The sequence below is a fragment of the Gymnoscopelus braueri genome (assembly GCF_963280865.1).
Source record: "Gymnoscopelus braueri genome assembly, chromosome: 9".
Taxonomy (NCBI): domain Eukaryota; kingdom Metazoa; phylum Chordata; class Actinopteri; order Myctophiformes; family Myctophidae; genus Gymnoscopelus; species Gymnoscopelus braueri.
Genome location: NC_137610.1, coordinates 56,667,335 through 56,684,927, shown reverse-complemented (window position 1 = coordinate 56,684,927; position 17,593 = coordinate 56,667,335). Strand labels below are relative to the sequence as shown.

General features: G+C 43.9%; 1 protein-coding gene across 1 annotated transcript in view; it reads left to right on the top strand.

The window, feature by feature from the left end:
- The window catches only part of kcnq1.2 (potassium voltage-gated channel, KQT-like subfamily, member 1.2), a gene marked incomplete at both ends in the record, with an annotated part of 67,432 nt that overhangs the window by 32,041 nt on the left and 17,798 nt on the right, over positions 1–17,593 (top strand). Inside the window, 3 exons of the mRNA XM_080438258.1 lie at positions 7,004–7,114; positions 9,244–9,339; positions 12,449–12,571. Coding sequence (XP_080294384.1) covers positions 7,004–7,114; positions 9,244–9,339; positions 12,449–12,571 — 330 coding nt within the window. The remainder of the gene's footprint in view (positions 1–7,003; positions 7,115–9,243; positions 9,340–12,448; positions 12,572–17,593) is intronic.

The following is a 17,593-nucleotide window of genomic DNA, read 5'->3' as shown; positions in this document are numbered from 1 at the left end:
TATTGGCTTAGGAATGCGACAAAAACAACAAAATATGGGGATGGGGAAAAAAATATGTTTTTGGGTGAACTATCCCTTTAATTTGTTAAAAGTAAAAATAAATCACAATATATGCGGGAAACAAATCTGGAAGATCCTTTCTTGGCCTCCTGGCAGTGTGTGCACAACAACCCCCGTTTGATGCCATTACATCACTGTAAAATCATCTATTTATGATCTCTGAGAGTGTACAGCACGCTCCTTGATAATGTACACTCTCACAGTTACAGATGGACCCCTGGTGGTCCTCAGACCCAACGTTGAAAACCAGGGCTCTGAGCCATCCAATCAGAGGAGGAATGTAAAGAGAGACAATAAAAACCTGGACATTCAAAGTGAGGAGGAAGTAGGCAAAACTAAAAGCTACAGAATCACAAATGGACATGATTATCCTCATTATACATTCTAGGTCATCATCCAGTAACGACAATATGACGTGACTTGGCACTCCATGTTTTTTAATTATATCACTTTCTGGCATGTGAATCAATGATGTGATGGAATATTCTCTGTTCTCCTACTTCCCCCGTGGTATAAAATATCATGCACGCGTCTAGGCTACAAGCATGCATACATGGATGCTTTCCACTCAACTCAATTGGTCCAAGTTGTCAATTTGAATTGTCACCTATTTTTGCACATTAAAAGCTACAATCCTTAAGTTTTATGTCCTCTTCCAACATGAACACCCGGGATTCGAACCTGGGTCTCCTGCTTGGGGAAACCAACCAAGTAACACTTTCCATCGAGCGACCAATAGTTCCAAACACTACTGTATAGTTCCAACACTACTGTATAGTTCCAACACTACTGTATAGTTCCAAACACTACTGTATAGTTCCAACACTACTGTATAGTTCCAACACTACTGTATAGTTCCAACACTACTGTATAGTTCCAAACACTACTGTATAGTTCCAACACTACTGTATAGTTCCAACACTACTGTATAGTTCCAACACTACTGCATAGTTCCAACACTACTGCATAGTTCCAACACTACTGCATAGTTCCAACACTACTGTATAGTTCCAACACTACTGCATAGTTCCAACACTACTGCATAGTTCCAACACTACTGCATAGTTCCAAACACTACTGTATAGTTCCAAAACACTACTGTATAGTTCCAAAACACTACTGCATAGTTCCAACACTACTGCATAGTTCCAAACACTACTGCATAGTTCCAAACACTACTGTATAGTTCCAACACTACTGTATAGTTCCAAACACTACTGCATAGTTCCAAACACTACTGCATAGTTCCAACACTACTGTATAGTTCCAACACTACTGTATAGTTCCAACACTACTGCATAGTTCCAACACTACTGCATAGTTCCAACACTACTGCATAGTTCCAACACTACTGCATAGTTCCAACACTACTGCATAGTTCCAACACTACTGCATAGTTCCTTAATGTGTGTTTGATGAAGCACACACGATACATGAACCACGTGATGGCGTGGAAGCGACATCAAAGTGCCGTAACTCTCTCTTTCAGCAGTTTCTGTATTGACCATGCTGACCGGCCTGGTTAAGCTCTAAACCATTCATCTCTTTATCCGTCTTCATTCTGCCCGCTGGCCTTTCATCATGCTGTAAATCTGCATGTTTTTGGTGCAACATTTCCAACACAGACACAGGCGTCTCATTGCTTGTTGTGTCTGTCGGGTGTAAACCTCATATCTCCAAAACTGTAACTTTTCAGGATTCCAATTCAAAAGCATCAAAAGTAGCAGATCTACAAGCTCGAAACGCGTCGCTTCGCGCCGCGTTTCGAGCTTGCAGATCTGCTACTTATGATGCTTTTGATGTGACGCTGTAGTATGATCACAAAGGGCGTTAATTTACGTAAAAAAACACAAACGGTCATACGGAGATAAGAGGTTTTCTGCCCCCGACATGCAACGACGTGTTGTTCTGTGTGTTGTCCCTGCGTGGCGTCCCGGGCTCGGGTTTCCAGAACAGTTAATTAAACAGTTTGAATTGAAGGCGTGCGGTAATGAGAAACCTATGGCAGCCTGGTGCAGGGGATCAGCGCAGAGCCCACAAAGCACGGCTAATAAACCTTTATTCACCTCTGGGCCCTTTTGGCTCAAAAGGCCTTTTTTTTTAGAGCGCCAATATAAAGTGTCAGTTCCCTTAATTAAAAACTTTTAATTGTGGGGGGGGGATTGCTACCTTTTTTGTTGTAACGAGGGTTAGAGAGGTCACGGGGTGCTCCTTCACGCGCTCTCTATGGAAGAGGTGAAGAAAAGCTGTTATTTGTGTTGTGTTGTACACAATGAGGACAATAGAATCACGCGGTTTGGGGATTTGTAGCTTTTTTGTTTTTTGGAGACCCACAACTTGAGAGTCATAACAAGCTGTGGCAATGGGGCTGGTCTGTAGTGTGTGTGTGTGTGTGTGTGTGTGTGTGTGGGTGGGAGTTATGTGTGTATCTGTGTTTGTGTGTCTGCGTTTTGAAAGTGTGCGTGCGAGTGTGCATGCACACACTTTGTCTCTGTCGGGGTGGAAACCTCATTTGTCCGAAGCTGTTACTTTTCCGGTTTCACATGCAAAAGCAGCAAAAGTAGCAGATCTACAAGCTCAAAACGCGCCGTGAAGCGACGCGTTTTGAGCTTGTAGATCTGCTACTTTTGTGTGACACTGTGGTATGATCACGTAGGGCATTTATTTACGATAAAGAGGTTTCTGCCCGACAACAATGACTTGATGAAATGTGTGTGTGTGTGTGTGTGTGTGTGTGTGTGTGTGCGTGCGCGTGCGCGTGCGCGCGTGCGCGTGCGCGTGTGTGTGTGTGTGTGTGTGCGCGTGCGTGCGTGCGTGCGTGCTCAGCAGTGAGTCGTAGATGATTGGTCTCCAGTGCGCTCTCTTCCCCTCGGCGTGTTTTCACGGTGGGATGTGCAGGTGCACAGGGCACAGCTGGAGAACGGGCCAATGCCATGATTCATATCCTTCTCTCTTTGTCCTGTAATCTCTCTCTCTTTCTTTCTCTCTTTCTTCCTCTTTTTTCTGCTTTTCTCTCGTTCTCTCTTAATGTGTAATTTACCGTTGCAGACAGAAACCTATTTTTTTTACTGTTTGTTCGTCCTACTTGATCACACTACAGCGTCACACAAAAGCATCAAAAGTAGCAGATCTACAAGCTCGAAAAACGACGCAAAGCGACGTGTTTTGAGCTTGTAGATCTGCTACTTTTGATGTTTTTGAATTTGAATCCTGAAAAGTAACAGTTTTGGAGATATGAGGTTTACACCCGACAGAGACCATATGCTCCGTCGTAGGACGGCGTTGCGTGGCGAAAATAGGCCGATCTACAAGCTCACAAGTGACCTGTAAATTAGTTTACTGTGTCTCCCAACACACACACACATAGAGCATAAACCTCATATGTTAAAAACTGTTACTTTTCAGGATTCAAAAGCATCAAAAGTAGCAGATCTACAAGCTCAAAACGCGTCGCTTCGAGCCGCGTTTCGAGCTTTGGTTTGTGTTGCTTTACCACACAGATGATTTATTCCTTTACCTTTCCCTTCATGCAAAAATGACTCGCACGCACGCACACGCACACGCGCACACGCACACACGCACGCACACGCACACACACACACACACACACACACACACACACACACACACACACACACACACACACTTTGAATATAACCCTCTGAACCTTCTTTTTTTTTTCAATGTCAGGGGGTGTTTTCAAGTGGACCATTCCACCCCCTGATGTCGGGGGGGGGGGGGGGGGGGGGGGCATTGTTTAGTCATAGGATTTGTGGCCTGGAGGGATTAAACCGGCCCCCGGTCTTCTTCCATCCCTCCTCCACGTACAGCCCCGCCCCGCCCCGCCCCGCCCTCTCTCCTTCTTCTCTGGCCGCAAAGCCCTTTTAACCCCTTCGGACCGGGAAAGAATCTGTGTCATATTTTTATTTCTTTGGCTATTCAAAAATAGCAGATCTACAAGCTCATAGCGCGGCACCGAGTGCCGCGCTATGAGCTTGTAGATCTGCTATTTTTTGAAAAATCTTGAAAATGTGTGCAAATCTTTGAATATCTACTTTTTTAAAACGAACATTTGTAACTCAAATCTTTGTTTCTACAAATGTCTTCTAAATCCCAACAGTTTTGTGTTAAACGTATGTTGCAATAATCAGTGGTTCTCAAACTTTTTCATGTCAAGGACCACCCAAAATTATATGTATTTGGCAGCGGACCCCCGTCTCAAAATATTTTGTTCCAGGGACCCCCCCCCCCCCCCCCCCGTGAAGCAAAGATTTTAGTTACAAATGTTCACTTTAAAAAAATATATCTTCAAAGATTTGCACAAATGTTCACAATTTAAAAAAAAATCAGATCTACAAGCTCATAGCGCTATGAGCTTGTATATCGGCTATTGCCAAAGAAACCTAAAAATGACATAAAGATGCGTTCTGGGAGTGAATGGGTTAAGTATATCACCTTACATGGCGGCGGTACAGCGGACACCCACTGTAGGCCAAGTACAACCCCTCAATCTAACCCTAACCCCTCAATGTGTCACAACCCCTCAATCTAACCCTAACCCTCAATCTAACCCTAACCCCTCAATCTAACCCTAACCCCTCAATCTAACCCTAACCCCTCAATCTAACCCTAACCCCTCAATCTAACCCTAACCCCTCAATCTAACCCTAACCCCTCAATCTAACCCCTAACCCCTCAATGTGTCACAACCCCTCAATCTAACCCTAACCCCTCAATCTAACCCTAACCCCTCAATGTGTCACAACCCCTCAATCTAACCCTAACCCCTCAATCTAACCCTAACCCCTCAATGTGTCACAACCGGCTGGGCTTTCAGAGTGGGGTGTACATGCAAATGCGGGGGGGGGGGGGGGGGGGTCGTTGTTGTCGGGCAGAAACCTCTTATCTCCCATATTCTAACTTTTTGTGTTTTTTCGTAAATTAACGCCGTGCTTGATCATACGACAGCGTCACACGAAATCATCAAAAGTAGCAGATCTACAAGCTCGAAGCTTTCGAGCTTGTAGATCTGCTACTTTTGATGCTTTTGAATTTGAATCCTGAAAAGCAGTGGTGGAAAAAGTACTCAAATGTTTTACTTTAGTAAAAGTATCAATACTGCAATGTAGAAATACTCTGTTTCAAGTTAAAGTCCGGAGTTCAAAATGTATTTGAGTAAAACTACGAAAGTATTGGTATCAAAAGTAGAAAGTACTCATTATGCAAAACGTCCCATTTCAAGTTTTCAAATGTATAAAAATCTTTTGGAAATAGCAGATCTACAAGCTCACAATGCTTCACAAGGCCATGCATGGTGAGCTTGTAGATCTGCTATTTTCAAATGGCCAAAAGTGTTTATAGTGCTGAAGTGGTTAATGTACGTTTTGTAATAATAATCTAAATCTATAAAGTAACTAGTAGGCTAACTAAAGTTTTCAAATAAATGTAGTGGAGTAAAAGTACAATATTTGCCTCTGAGATGTAGTGGAGTAGAAGTTAAAGTATTGGAAATACTCAAGTAAAGTACAAATACCCCCAAAAAATTACTTAAGTACATGTACTTAGTTACTTTACACCACTGCTGAAAATTGACAGTTTTGGACATGTGAGGTTTCCACCCGATAGGGTCGACATGCAAATGTGAGGAGGGGGGGGGGGGGGGGTCTCTCCTCGCCTGGAGGATTCCTACACTCACTGAGGATTAGCGCCGAGGGGGGGGAGGGGGAGGAGCCTCCACAGTCATCATCACAGACAGTCATTGAAGCACACGGCCGAAAGGGTCTGATGAACTTTACCTCTATTGTCTACAAAAACAAAACAAAAAAAACCTGGGCGGCATAATAAAGACAGACCCGGAGCGGGGAGGAGGAGGAGGAGGAGGAGGAGGAGGAGGAGGAGGAGGCTTTGTTAGCTCGGACGGGGGAATTTTAATCACCTCTGCAAAGTTCATTAAAAACCATAAAGAGACTCAGCTCGGTTCTGAACTGAAAGCTTATGAAAATGTATTGTTCGTTTCAGATTCTGTTTGCTGTCAATGTGTTTTGCGAGGTCATTGAGGCCTATCGATAGGTCAGAACACGTCGAGAAGACTCCAGATGCTGTTTTTTCTGTTGTCTAGTACTGTGGTTCTGAAACGTTTTCTTGTCAAGGACCCCCACATTAATATGTAGTTGGCCGCGGACCCCCATCTGAAAAGGTTTTGTGCCAGGGACCCCCAGAAGAGAAGATTCATGTTGAACATGATCAAAATTATTCAAATATTTTAATAAATATAAAGCTCACGTCAATCAATCAATCAATCAATCAATCAATCAATCAATCAATCAGTGCGACATGTTGTGAGCTTATATATATAAAGTATCTAGATACAGTAGTATATAGTAGTTGCGAACGCGGACCAAGTGGAGCTTACTATGTAACCCTGCTCAGGTTGTGTGTCTGTCTGTCTGCGATTCTGTGTTCATGCTCTCATTGGCTCGCGCCCCCATGTGACTCACATGCGTGCACTGCCTGTAAGCAGCCTCCAGAGTGCGCCAGAGTGCAGGAATTTAGACAATGCACACCAGCCTGCCACACACACACACACACACACACACACACACACACACACACACACACACACACACACACACACACACACACACACAGTCAAATAACACGGATTACAAGTCCGTAAATACACAATATTTTCGAGCTGCGTTCGCTTCCAGCGTTCGCGCGTCTTACTTGTATATAGTAGTAGTGTATCAGTATCTGTTTATCTGTTTTTGAAAATCTTCCCAAACATAGGGATGTCAGGTTAGGTGAAAGCTGAAATGGTGCATAAATTGCACGACTGAAAAATAATGCATGCTTTGAGAGGATGTTTCATTCTCTCACCACTGTTATCATGAGTCATGGAGAGAGAGAGAGGTTGACTCTGTGTGTCTCTCTCTATCCTCAGGTGACTGTCACTACCATCGGCTACGGGGACAAGATTCCTCAGACGTGGATCGGCAAGGCCATCGCCTCCTGCTTCAGCGTCTTCGCCATCTCCTTCTTCGCTTTGCCTGCTGTAAATACACTAAGTATTATGTTTGCTGCCATTCCTGCTTTATTTCTGAGAGAGAGAGAGAGTTTAAAATATCATTTAAATTCATGTAGTAAGATTTTTTTCTCCTGCACAGAAGTATATCTATACCAGTGGTTCTCAAATCATGTCAAGGCCCCCTAGATTAATATGTATTTGGCCGTGGACCCCCCCCCCCCCCCGTCTGAGTATTTTGTGTCAGGGACCCCCATACAAGATGTATGTGTTGTTCAAATGTTTACAAAATATAAAATCAAAATAAAATCACACCCTGTGTGAAGTGGGCGGTGTCTTGCTAGCTAATCACAATACTGAATGGAGTCAACCAATCATGTACAAAAAAAGAAATACATTTATTGAAACACTCTTTATGATGGAAGAAACCATAACTTAAAAAAAACAAATTTATTGTTTTTTTTAAGTTATGGTTTCTTATATAGGGCTATGCACATGTGTCATGTGACACTGGCCAATCACAGTCCTGAATAGACTGTGATTGGCCAATCACGGTGCAGGGTTAGGCGGGGTACATTTTTGTAAATTTTTGTAAATTTTTGGCCAATCACAGCGCAGGATTTGTTGTACAAATATCCAAACCTCACTTATAGGGGCGGTTTCACCGCCCCAAAAATGCTCAAACTGATTTTGATACTACATTCAATAATTTAGCTGGGGACCCCCTGGAACAGAAGGAGCGAGTGCATTTTCCGGCAGCGGCTGCTGCCGCGGAACTGCCGCGGAACTGCCGGTGGAGGAGCGGCAACTGCCGGCAGTGACTGCCGGCGGTGGAGCGGCAGCTGCCGGCGGAGCAGCGGAACTGCCGCGGAACTGCCGGTGGAGGAGCGGCAGCAGCGGAACTGCCGCGGAACTGCCGGTGGAGGAGCGGCAGTCAACTTATTTTTTTCGCCGATAAAGTATAGTTTTGGACCATGACGGAGGCGCGCCGACTCAGTAGACCTTGAGGCCAAGGAGTCGCGCCCGAGCGCCTCCAGGCGCGAGTGCCCGCGACGACCGGCCGATGGTCTACTAGTCGACTAAGCGCCGTCCGAGTTATGTACCGATAGGCACAGAATCGTAAATAATATTGGTGGGGACTGCGTTACACAAACGCAGCACACTCCCAAAGCTGGCGCCGCCGGCAGCTCCGCGGCAGCAGCCGCTGCCGGAAAATGCACTCGCTGTCCCTCCCCTGGAACCCCTTCAAGGACCCTTGAGGGTCTCCAGAAACCCACTTTGAAAACCACTGCAGTACACAAATCCATAATATGTCGTCTCTTGTCGGGTGGAAACCTCATTTATGTCCAAAACTGTAATTTTTCAGGATTCAAATTCAAAAGCATCAAAAGCAGCAGATCTACAAGCTCAAAACGCGTCGCTTCGCGCCGCGCGCTTGTTGATCTGCTGCTTTTGCTACTTCTGTGTGACGCTGTAGTATATGATGAAGTAGGCCGTTAATTTATGAAAAAAACACAAAAAGGTTAAATGTGTAGATAAGAGGTTTCTGCCCGACAGACAGAGACCACATGATGCTACAGTATCATCCAGTACATTGATGGAGGTGTGTTTGTTCATCATCCAGTACATTGATGGAGGTGTGTTTGTTCATCCAGTACATTGATGGAGGTGTGTTTGTTCATCCAGTACATTGATGGAGGTGTGTTTGTTCATCATCCAGTACATTGATGGAGGTGTGTTTGTTCATCCAGTACATTGATGGAGGTGTGTTTGTTCATCATCCAGTACATTGATGGAGGTGTGTTTGTTCATCCAATACATTGATGGAGGTGTGTTTGTTCATCCAGTACATTGATGGAGGTGTGTTTGTTCATCCAGTACATTGATGGAGGTGTGTTTGTTCATCCAGTACATTGATGGAGGTGTGTTTCATCATCCAGTACATTGATGGAGGTGTGTTTGTTCATCCAATACATTGATGGAGGTGTGTTTGTTCATCCAGTACATTGATGGAGGTGTGTTTGTTCATCCAATACATTGATGGAGGTGTGTTTGTTCATCATCCAGTACATTGATGGAGGTGTGTTTGTTCATCCAATACATTGATGGAGGTGTGTTTGTTCATCCAATACATTGATGGAGGTGTGTTTGTTCATCAGGGGATCCTGGGCTCAGGCTTTGCCCTGAAGGTGCAGCAGAAGCAACGACAGAAGCATTTCAACAGACAGATTCCTGCTGCAGCCTCCCTCATCCAGGTACACACACGCACACACACACACACACGTTTGTTTTACTATACTTGTGAGGACATCAACTTTTTAACCGCAAGAACTGCGACACGTTGTGAGCTTATAGATCAGCTATTCCGTGCACTACACTGACATGCAACTGAGTATAACCTTTAATCACAACCTCTAAATCTAACTTCTAAATGTCTAATCGGAATCCTAACCCCAACCTGAATCTTTTTCTAATTGTAAACATATCTTTAAAAATATTTTTTAACCATATATATATTTTTTGTGTGTGAGGAAAATGGTCCTCACAACGTCTGTTTATTCTAGTATAATTATGGGGACATTTGGAAGTAGGGTAATACAAACGCACGCACGCTTGGTGGTCCCCGCACCCAACGTTGAGAGCCCAGTGGTCTAAAAATGGTGTCTTATGTTTCATAAACACAGTCATCAACACAGGTTCTTATAAGAGACTAGGCGCTGGTATCCCCAGGGCTGCCCAGGGTTATGGTGTGCTTGAAATAGGCACAAAAATACTATATTTAGGCAAAGTTTGTGTCCACTGGTACTCTGAGAGTGCACGAATGGAACCAAATAAATAAACATTAAATAAGCTGGCCTACTGCCGTGGTCCTCAAACTTTTTCATGTCAAGGACCCGTCAGAAATGTGGTGTAATTTGGCTGCGGACCCCCATCTCAAAAATATGTTGTGTCAGGGACCTGCAGAAGGAACGATTTGAGTGAAAAATGTTTTAAAACGAAGTGACACGGTATGAGTTTATCTCTGCTATTGTTGAATAGCCAAAGTATAAAATATGGTTAAAGGTTTTTAGAATCGGACTCAGGTCTAAATGGGTTAAGACATTTTACCGGGGACCCCCTGGGGTCCCCGGACCCCACTTTAAGAACCAATGGCCTATGGCAGTGTGCACACGCGATTATTTGTCACAGCGTTTAACGAGGCACACGGTGTGCAGTACAGTACAACACAGAACAACCAGTAACCATGTAACTCATGCCTGTCACACTCCCGCTGACTGCTGGAGTCGTCCAGGGTGAGTCTGAGACGACAAACAGCTGCTCCATGTGGTGCCAGCAGCTACTAGCCCATACATGGGCAACATGTGGCCCCCACCTTCACTTATTGCGGCCCGCAGGTTAATATCAGAATACTGATATATTATTGTTTTCAGCTGTTATGATTCTAAACATGCAAACATGACCCGCTTTAATTACTTAAGTCTATATTAGTAGTTAAATGACTAGTATTAACATTATATTGTGTTTTTTATGTCCAATGTATTTGTATTTAACATAATGTATAACTAAATGCATTTGAAATTAAATAAATGTTTTACTTTTCAGGATTCCAATAAAAAAATAGCAAAAAATAATCTGGATTCCAATTCAAAAGTAGCAACGCGTTGCGGTGCAACGCGTTGCGGTGCAACGCGTTTTGAGCTTGTAGATCTGCTATTTTGCTACTTTTGTGTGACAGAGAATGGCCCGACAGTATATTCAATGTGGCCCTCTGGATTAAGTGTGGACATTTAGTGGCCCCCTCCATCATCAAAGTTGCCCACCCCTGTACTAGCCCCTCATGACACTCATGATGTGTTGTTGTGTGCCCTGAACACAGAGAACTGGAACAGGCCCTTCCACACACACACACCTTAGGGGGGCCGTGAATTAGGATTAGAAGAACCAGGAGAAGAGAAAGCTACAGTGTTGTAGCGGGTGTGCTTACACCTGTTGTTGTCCCATAGTCATGCAGTAAACAGTAGGTAGGCAGTTAAATGAAGCAGCGTTTGTTCCCGTCCTGTTCACTGTAATTATGGGGTTAGTAGTGCCATGTAACAAGAACATTGAGTGTGTGCGCGCGTGCGTGTGTGTGTGTGTGTGTGTGTGTGTGTGTGTGTGTGTGTGTGTGTGTGTGTGTGTGTGTGTGTGTGTGTGTGTGTGTGTGTGTGTGTGTGTGTGTGTGTGTGTGTGTGTGTGTGTGTGTGTGTGTGTGTGTGTGTGTGTGTGTGTGTGTGCGCGCGCGTGCGCTCGCACGTTTTGTGAGGTGACTGTTGGTCCTCCCCCAGGAAATTGCTTCATTTTATAGCCCTCATATCTGGTGCTTACAACATAAGTATGGTAAACACCGTGGTAAGCAGCCGTTAATACACCGTAGCCCAGTGGGTCCTAAACGGTGTGTCGAGGCGTTACACACTGTTGTGCCCGTGAGAGACAAGTCCGGGGTGTGCCTTTGTTTCTCCATAACTACAGTCATTATTTCATAAGTACCCCTGTAAGGGTGTAATTGGTGAGCTGTAATCATGCGTTAGTTGCGTTGCCTTTTGTGGATCAAAAGTCTATCTCAGTGTTTCATCATGAGCAGACATAATATGTCATTTGAATGAGTCCCACTAATCTTAGATTAGATGTTGTCCTATTTGACAGAGCAGAAGCATAATTGCCTCGATGCATATAACATTAACCCATTGATACCTGGAACGCATCTGTGTCACTTTAGATGTCTTTGGCTATTCAAAAATAGCAGATATACAAGCTCATAGCGCGGCACCGAGTGCCGCGCTATGAGCTTGTAGATCTGCTATTTTTGAAAAAAATCTTGAAAGAAAATGTTTTTTTTTTTTTTCAAAAAGTTTCAAAATTTCAAAACTTTCAAAAAAACTCAGGTCTTAATGGGTTAACGGGTGTCAACGAGTGTCAGCTGGACACAGACACGCACACCTGCCCTCTGCAGTACTCTAAACTAAGAGTCTGTCTCATTTCTCTCCAAAAGCCCTTGAATATGTAGGAATATGATTAAGGATTACTGTGATTATGTTTACGGTTGTGATTCTTTTTTTTCCCAAAAATACCGATACCGATATTTTCTGATATTACATTGTTATGCTAATATCGGCCGATAATAGCGGGAGGCCGATAATATTGGACATCCCTATATTCAATTCAACAACATAGTATAAAATATTTAACGCAATAATACATGTCATCAACAAATACAAACACTATATGTACAAAGGAGAAACACATATGTACAGAAAGGAGAAAAGGTGAAAGAAAACGGAGGCAGTGAATGACCTCCTTTCGATGCGTTTCTCCTGTGCTCCTCAGACCCTGTGGAGGTGCTATGCAGCGGAGAAGGAGGAGGGTTGTCCTGCCACGTGGAAGATGTACGTGATGACCCCAGAGGCCCCCGACCCCGACAGCCCCAATGTCAGGAGAATGGCCCTATCGGTAAGAATGATCATGCCATGTCACGCCATGCCAGAGTGCGGTCTACATGAATAAAGTCATTTGGATTACATTTGGATTACATAGTCAGCATGTCTTCTATGGAAGCATGCCATGCACCGAAAAATTCAATCTTCCAGAAAATCATAACGATCTCAGATATTTCATAAAAGCAAAGGTTAACTGCGACGTGTTGTAAGCTTGTAGGTAGCCTATTTTCGGTTTTTCGTTATGTTAAGATGAAAGAGTATTTGAAGTGGTCAAACTAGTGATAGAACGCATGTTCAATCTTCCAGAAAATCCCTAATGATCTCAGATATTTCATAAAAAAGCAATGGTTAACCCTCTGGCGTCTGGCATTTTGTTTTAAAATACAAAATAACTATCCTCTTTTTTTGTCACGGCTGGTATGGCCGATTTATTTTGAGTTATGTTCCCAGTGGTGAATAGTAAAGTTACTGTAGCACATTTACTCATTACTAAGTACTGTACAAGTACAATTTTGAGATCCATTTTCTTTAATTGATTTTCATTTCTTGATACTTTGACACATCTACTCCACTGGCATCTCAGTGACAAATATTAAACAAAGTAGTACTTTTTACTCCACTACAATACTTTGACATCTTTAGTTAATAGTTGCTTTTGCAGATTGACAGCTTTATTAATATGCCTTGTGATGAGACACGTTTTAGCAGACCAAACAATAACCAAAATGTTTTATACTCTCTAAAAAAAACGTGGAAATAAATGCATTGTGAAGGACTAATACATTATTAAATATGGTCTCTGTCGGGTGGAAACCTCATATGTCCAAAACTGTTACTTTTGGCTAATAATTTGCTTGTGGATACTGCTCTGCACCCCCCCCCCCCCCTTTGGGTTCCCAAAGGAGATGTCAAAAGACCGTTGTCAGGAAAAAGAAGGAAGAAACCATCAACTTGTGACTGCGGTCCTGGATGTTAGATTAGCATAAGTCTGGCCCACACTGCATTGTCTGCCTGTGTGTGTGCTTCACCTTTCACCACAAACATTAGCTATGTTGCGCCTATAGGCCATAGAGCATAAAAGAGCAAGTTAAGTTCCCACCCTCACACACGCACGCACCCACCCACGTGCACAGTCTGCACACACACACACACACACACACACACACACACACACACACACACACACACACACACACACACACACACACACACACACACACGCGCACACACAGACACACACACACACACACACACACACACACACACACACACACACACACACACACACACACACACACACACACACACACAAACCTTTGCATTACTATACTAGTGAGGACATCAGCATTTTACGTCTGTGGTGTTATGAATGCCATTTTTAACGTTTTGGTGTGAAACTAAGTGTAATTCTGACATAATTTCAAAAACAAGCCTTATACCTGACCTATAAATACACAATAGGTTTGGTATTTGTAGTAGAGTTATTACACTTATTAATCCTAACCCTAACCACAACTTGAATCTTAATTGTAAGCCTAACTAAAAAAAAAAGTACTTATTTCTCTTGTGACGACCAGGGAAAATTGTCCTCACAAATGTCTATATATCTCAAATTCTCCTATATAGTTATGGGAACATTTTGGCCCTCCTCACAAGTATAGTAATACAAACACACACGCACACACACACACACACACACATACATACACACACACACACACACACACACACACACACACACACACACACACACACACACACACACACACACACACACACACACACACACACACACACACACACACACACACACACACACACACACACACACACACACACACGGCCCACACTCATGGTGTAGTTTCCCCCCAGGCGGTGCGGGCAGGCCTGACTCCGTCAGGATGACTCGGGGTCTTTGTCCCGGCAGGACAAAGCCTCAGTCAGTGGAGATGATGTCACTGCCTCCTTTCTCATGGGAGTAAACCTTTGTCTAGCAGAACAACAACAAAAAAATCTTTGTTTAGCATTGAACCCACTCATATTGGAAAGAGTGAGGGCTGCTTCCGCTCCTTTTGTTGTGAAGCATGTGACTTTCTGTTGCTCTGCACTTTATTCTCCTCTCTCTCTCTCTCTCTCTCCCTCATCTGCACTCTTCATTATGTCTCTCTCTCTCTCTCTCTCTCTCTCTCTCTCCCCCTCATTTGCACTCTTCGTTATGTCTCTCTCTCTCTCTCTCTCTCTCTCTCTCTCTCTCCCTCATTTGCACTCTTCATCATGTCTCTCTCTCTGTCTCTCTCTCTCTCTCTCCCTCATTTGTACTCTTCGTTATGTCTGTCTATCTCTCTCTCTCTCTCTCTCTCTCTCTCTCCATCATTTGCACTCTTGATTATGTCTCTCTCTTTCTCTCTCTCTGTCTCTCTCTCAGTCTCTAATAATACCTTATTTATACTTCGCCATATGACGGAGTTGCACATTGAAGATAGCAGATATGCAAGCTCACAGCGCGTCTCGTTCCGAGACGCGCTGTGAGCTTGCATATCTGCTATCTTCAGCATATGAGCCGTCGTGTGGCGAACTATAAATCTTACAAAGTTTCTCTCTCTCTCTCCCCCTCACTCACTGTCTTTATTCTCGGTCTCTCTCTCTCTCTCTGTCTCTCTCCCTCTCTCTCTCTGTCTCACTGTCTCTCACTCATTCTCTCCCGCTCTCTGTCTCTCTCTCTCTCTCTCTCTCTCTCTCTCCATCATTTGCACTCTTAATTATGTCTCTCTCTTTCTCTCTCTCTGTCTCTCTCTCAGTCTCTAATAATACCTTATTTATACTTCGCCATATGACGGAGTTGCACATTGAAGATAGCAGATATGCAAGCTCACAGCGCGTCTCTGTGAGCTTGCATATCTGCTATCTTCGGCATATGAGCCGTCGGGTGGCGAACTATAAATCTTACAAAGTTTCTCTCTCTCTCTCCCCCTCACTCACTGTCTTTATTCTCGGTCTCTCCCTCTCTCTCCCTCTCTCTCTCTCTCTCTCTGTCTCTCACTCATTCTCTCCCGCTCTCTGTGGCTCCTCCCCTAATGAGTCATTCAGGGCTTCTGGTATTTGGGGCTGAACTGTGGTCCACTTGTCAGTTGCCAGTGAGTCTGATCCACTGAGCCCAAATAATTGAGTTTCTATAAAGGCCATGTCCATTACGTTGGTGTGGGGCTGGCTGGCCCGCCCCGGAGTACATTCAGGAGGCACCATTTAGGCCCTCCAGGAACTTACACACACACACACACGCACGCACGCACGTGCGCACGCGCGCACGCACACGCACGCACACGCACACACAGAGCTCTGACCTCACTTAAACCTAGTGAGATTACACAGTGGTGTCCTCAGCCAGCCAGACAGTGCTGTGGTGTTACAACACTGGTCATGTTTTGTTTTACCATTTGGAGGTTTGAAGGACACACTGTATGACATACTGTATGACATACTGTATGACATACTGTAGTGGTTTATTATGTAAAAATAACATAGAAACATGATAGAAACATAAAGGTTGCATGGAATTTCATAGGCATGTAACCATGATACCAAAACCTCACCGTAGGATAATATCACGATAAGATGTCTATTTACAAAAAAATGTTAAACGTTTTCTGCCGATATATAAAAAATAAATAAATGACTGTAATTTGTAGGACATAATTTTTCATGTCATAACATGAGTGAGTGTAATATAGCTCTGAGTAGGCTAGCTTGTGAAATCCACCCATTTGCTGTTCCACCCATTGGCTGTTTAGTACCGTTTGACTGAAGCCTGATTTATTATTGGTTGCGCATCGTCTCTCACACCGAGGTTGGCAGATCCACAAGCTCACAACGCGTCACAGCCTAACATGTAGTGATTGTAGTGATAGTAGATCTACAAGCTCACAACGCGTCACAGCCTGACATGTAGTGATTGTAGTGATAGTAGATCCACAAGCTCACAACATGTCACAGCCTAACATGTAGTGATAGTAGATCCACAAGCTCACAACATGTCACAGCCTAACATGTAGTGATAGTAGATCCACAAGCTCACAACATGTCACAGCCTAACATGTAGTGATTGTAGTGATAGTAGATCTACAAGCTCACAACGCGTTACAGCCTAACATGTAGTGATAGTAGATCCACAAGCTCACAACACGTCACAGCCTAACATGTAGTGATTGTAGCGATAGTAGATCTACAAGCTCACAACGCGTCACAGCCTAACATGTAGTGATAGTAGATCCACAAGCTCACAACACGTCACAGCCTAACATGTAGTGATTGTAGTGATAGTAGATCTACAAGCTCACAACGCGTTACAGCCTAACATGTAGTGATTGTAGCGATAGTAGATCTACAAGCTCACAACACGTCACAGCCTAACATGTAGTGATTGTAGCGATAGTAGATCTACAAGCTCACAACACGTCACAGCCTAACATGTAGTGATTGTAGTGATAGTAGATCCACAAGCTCACAACACGTCACAGCCTAACATGTAGTGATAGTAGATCCACAAGCTCACAACACGTCACAGCCTAACATGTAGTGATAGTAGATCCACAAGCTCACAACGCGTTACAGCCTAACATGTAGTGATTGTAGTGATAGTAGATCTACAAGCTCACAACGCGTCACAGTCTAACATGTAGTGATTGTAGTGATAGTAGATCCACAAGCTCACAACACGTCACAGCCTGACATGTAGTGATTGTAGTGATAGTAGATCCACAAGCTCACAACACGTCACAACCTAACATGTAGTGATTGTAGCGATAGTAGATCCACAAGCTCACAACGCGTCACAGCCTGACATGTAGTGATTGTAGTGATAGTAGATCTACAAGCTCACAACGCGTCACAGCCTGACATGTAGTGATTGTAGTGATCGGCGAGGGGAGGGAGGTTAGGGTGACCATATTCAGCCCCTTAAATCAATGCGCACGTTCGTCTTGCACGAGCGCGCTCATTCATGCACGTGCACATGTATACGCACCTTATGTGTTGCATA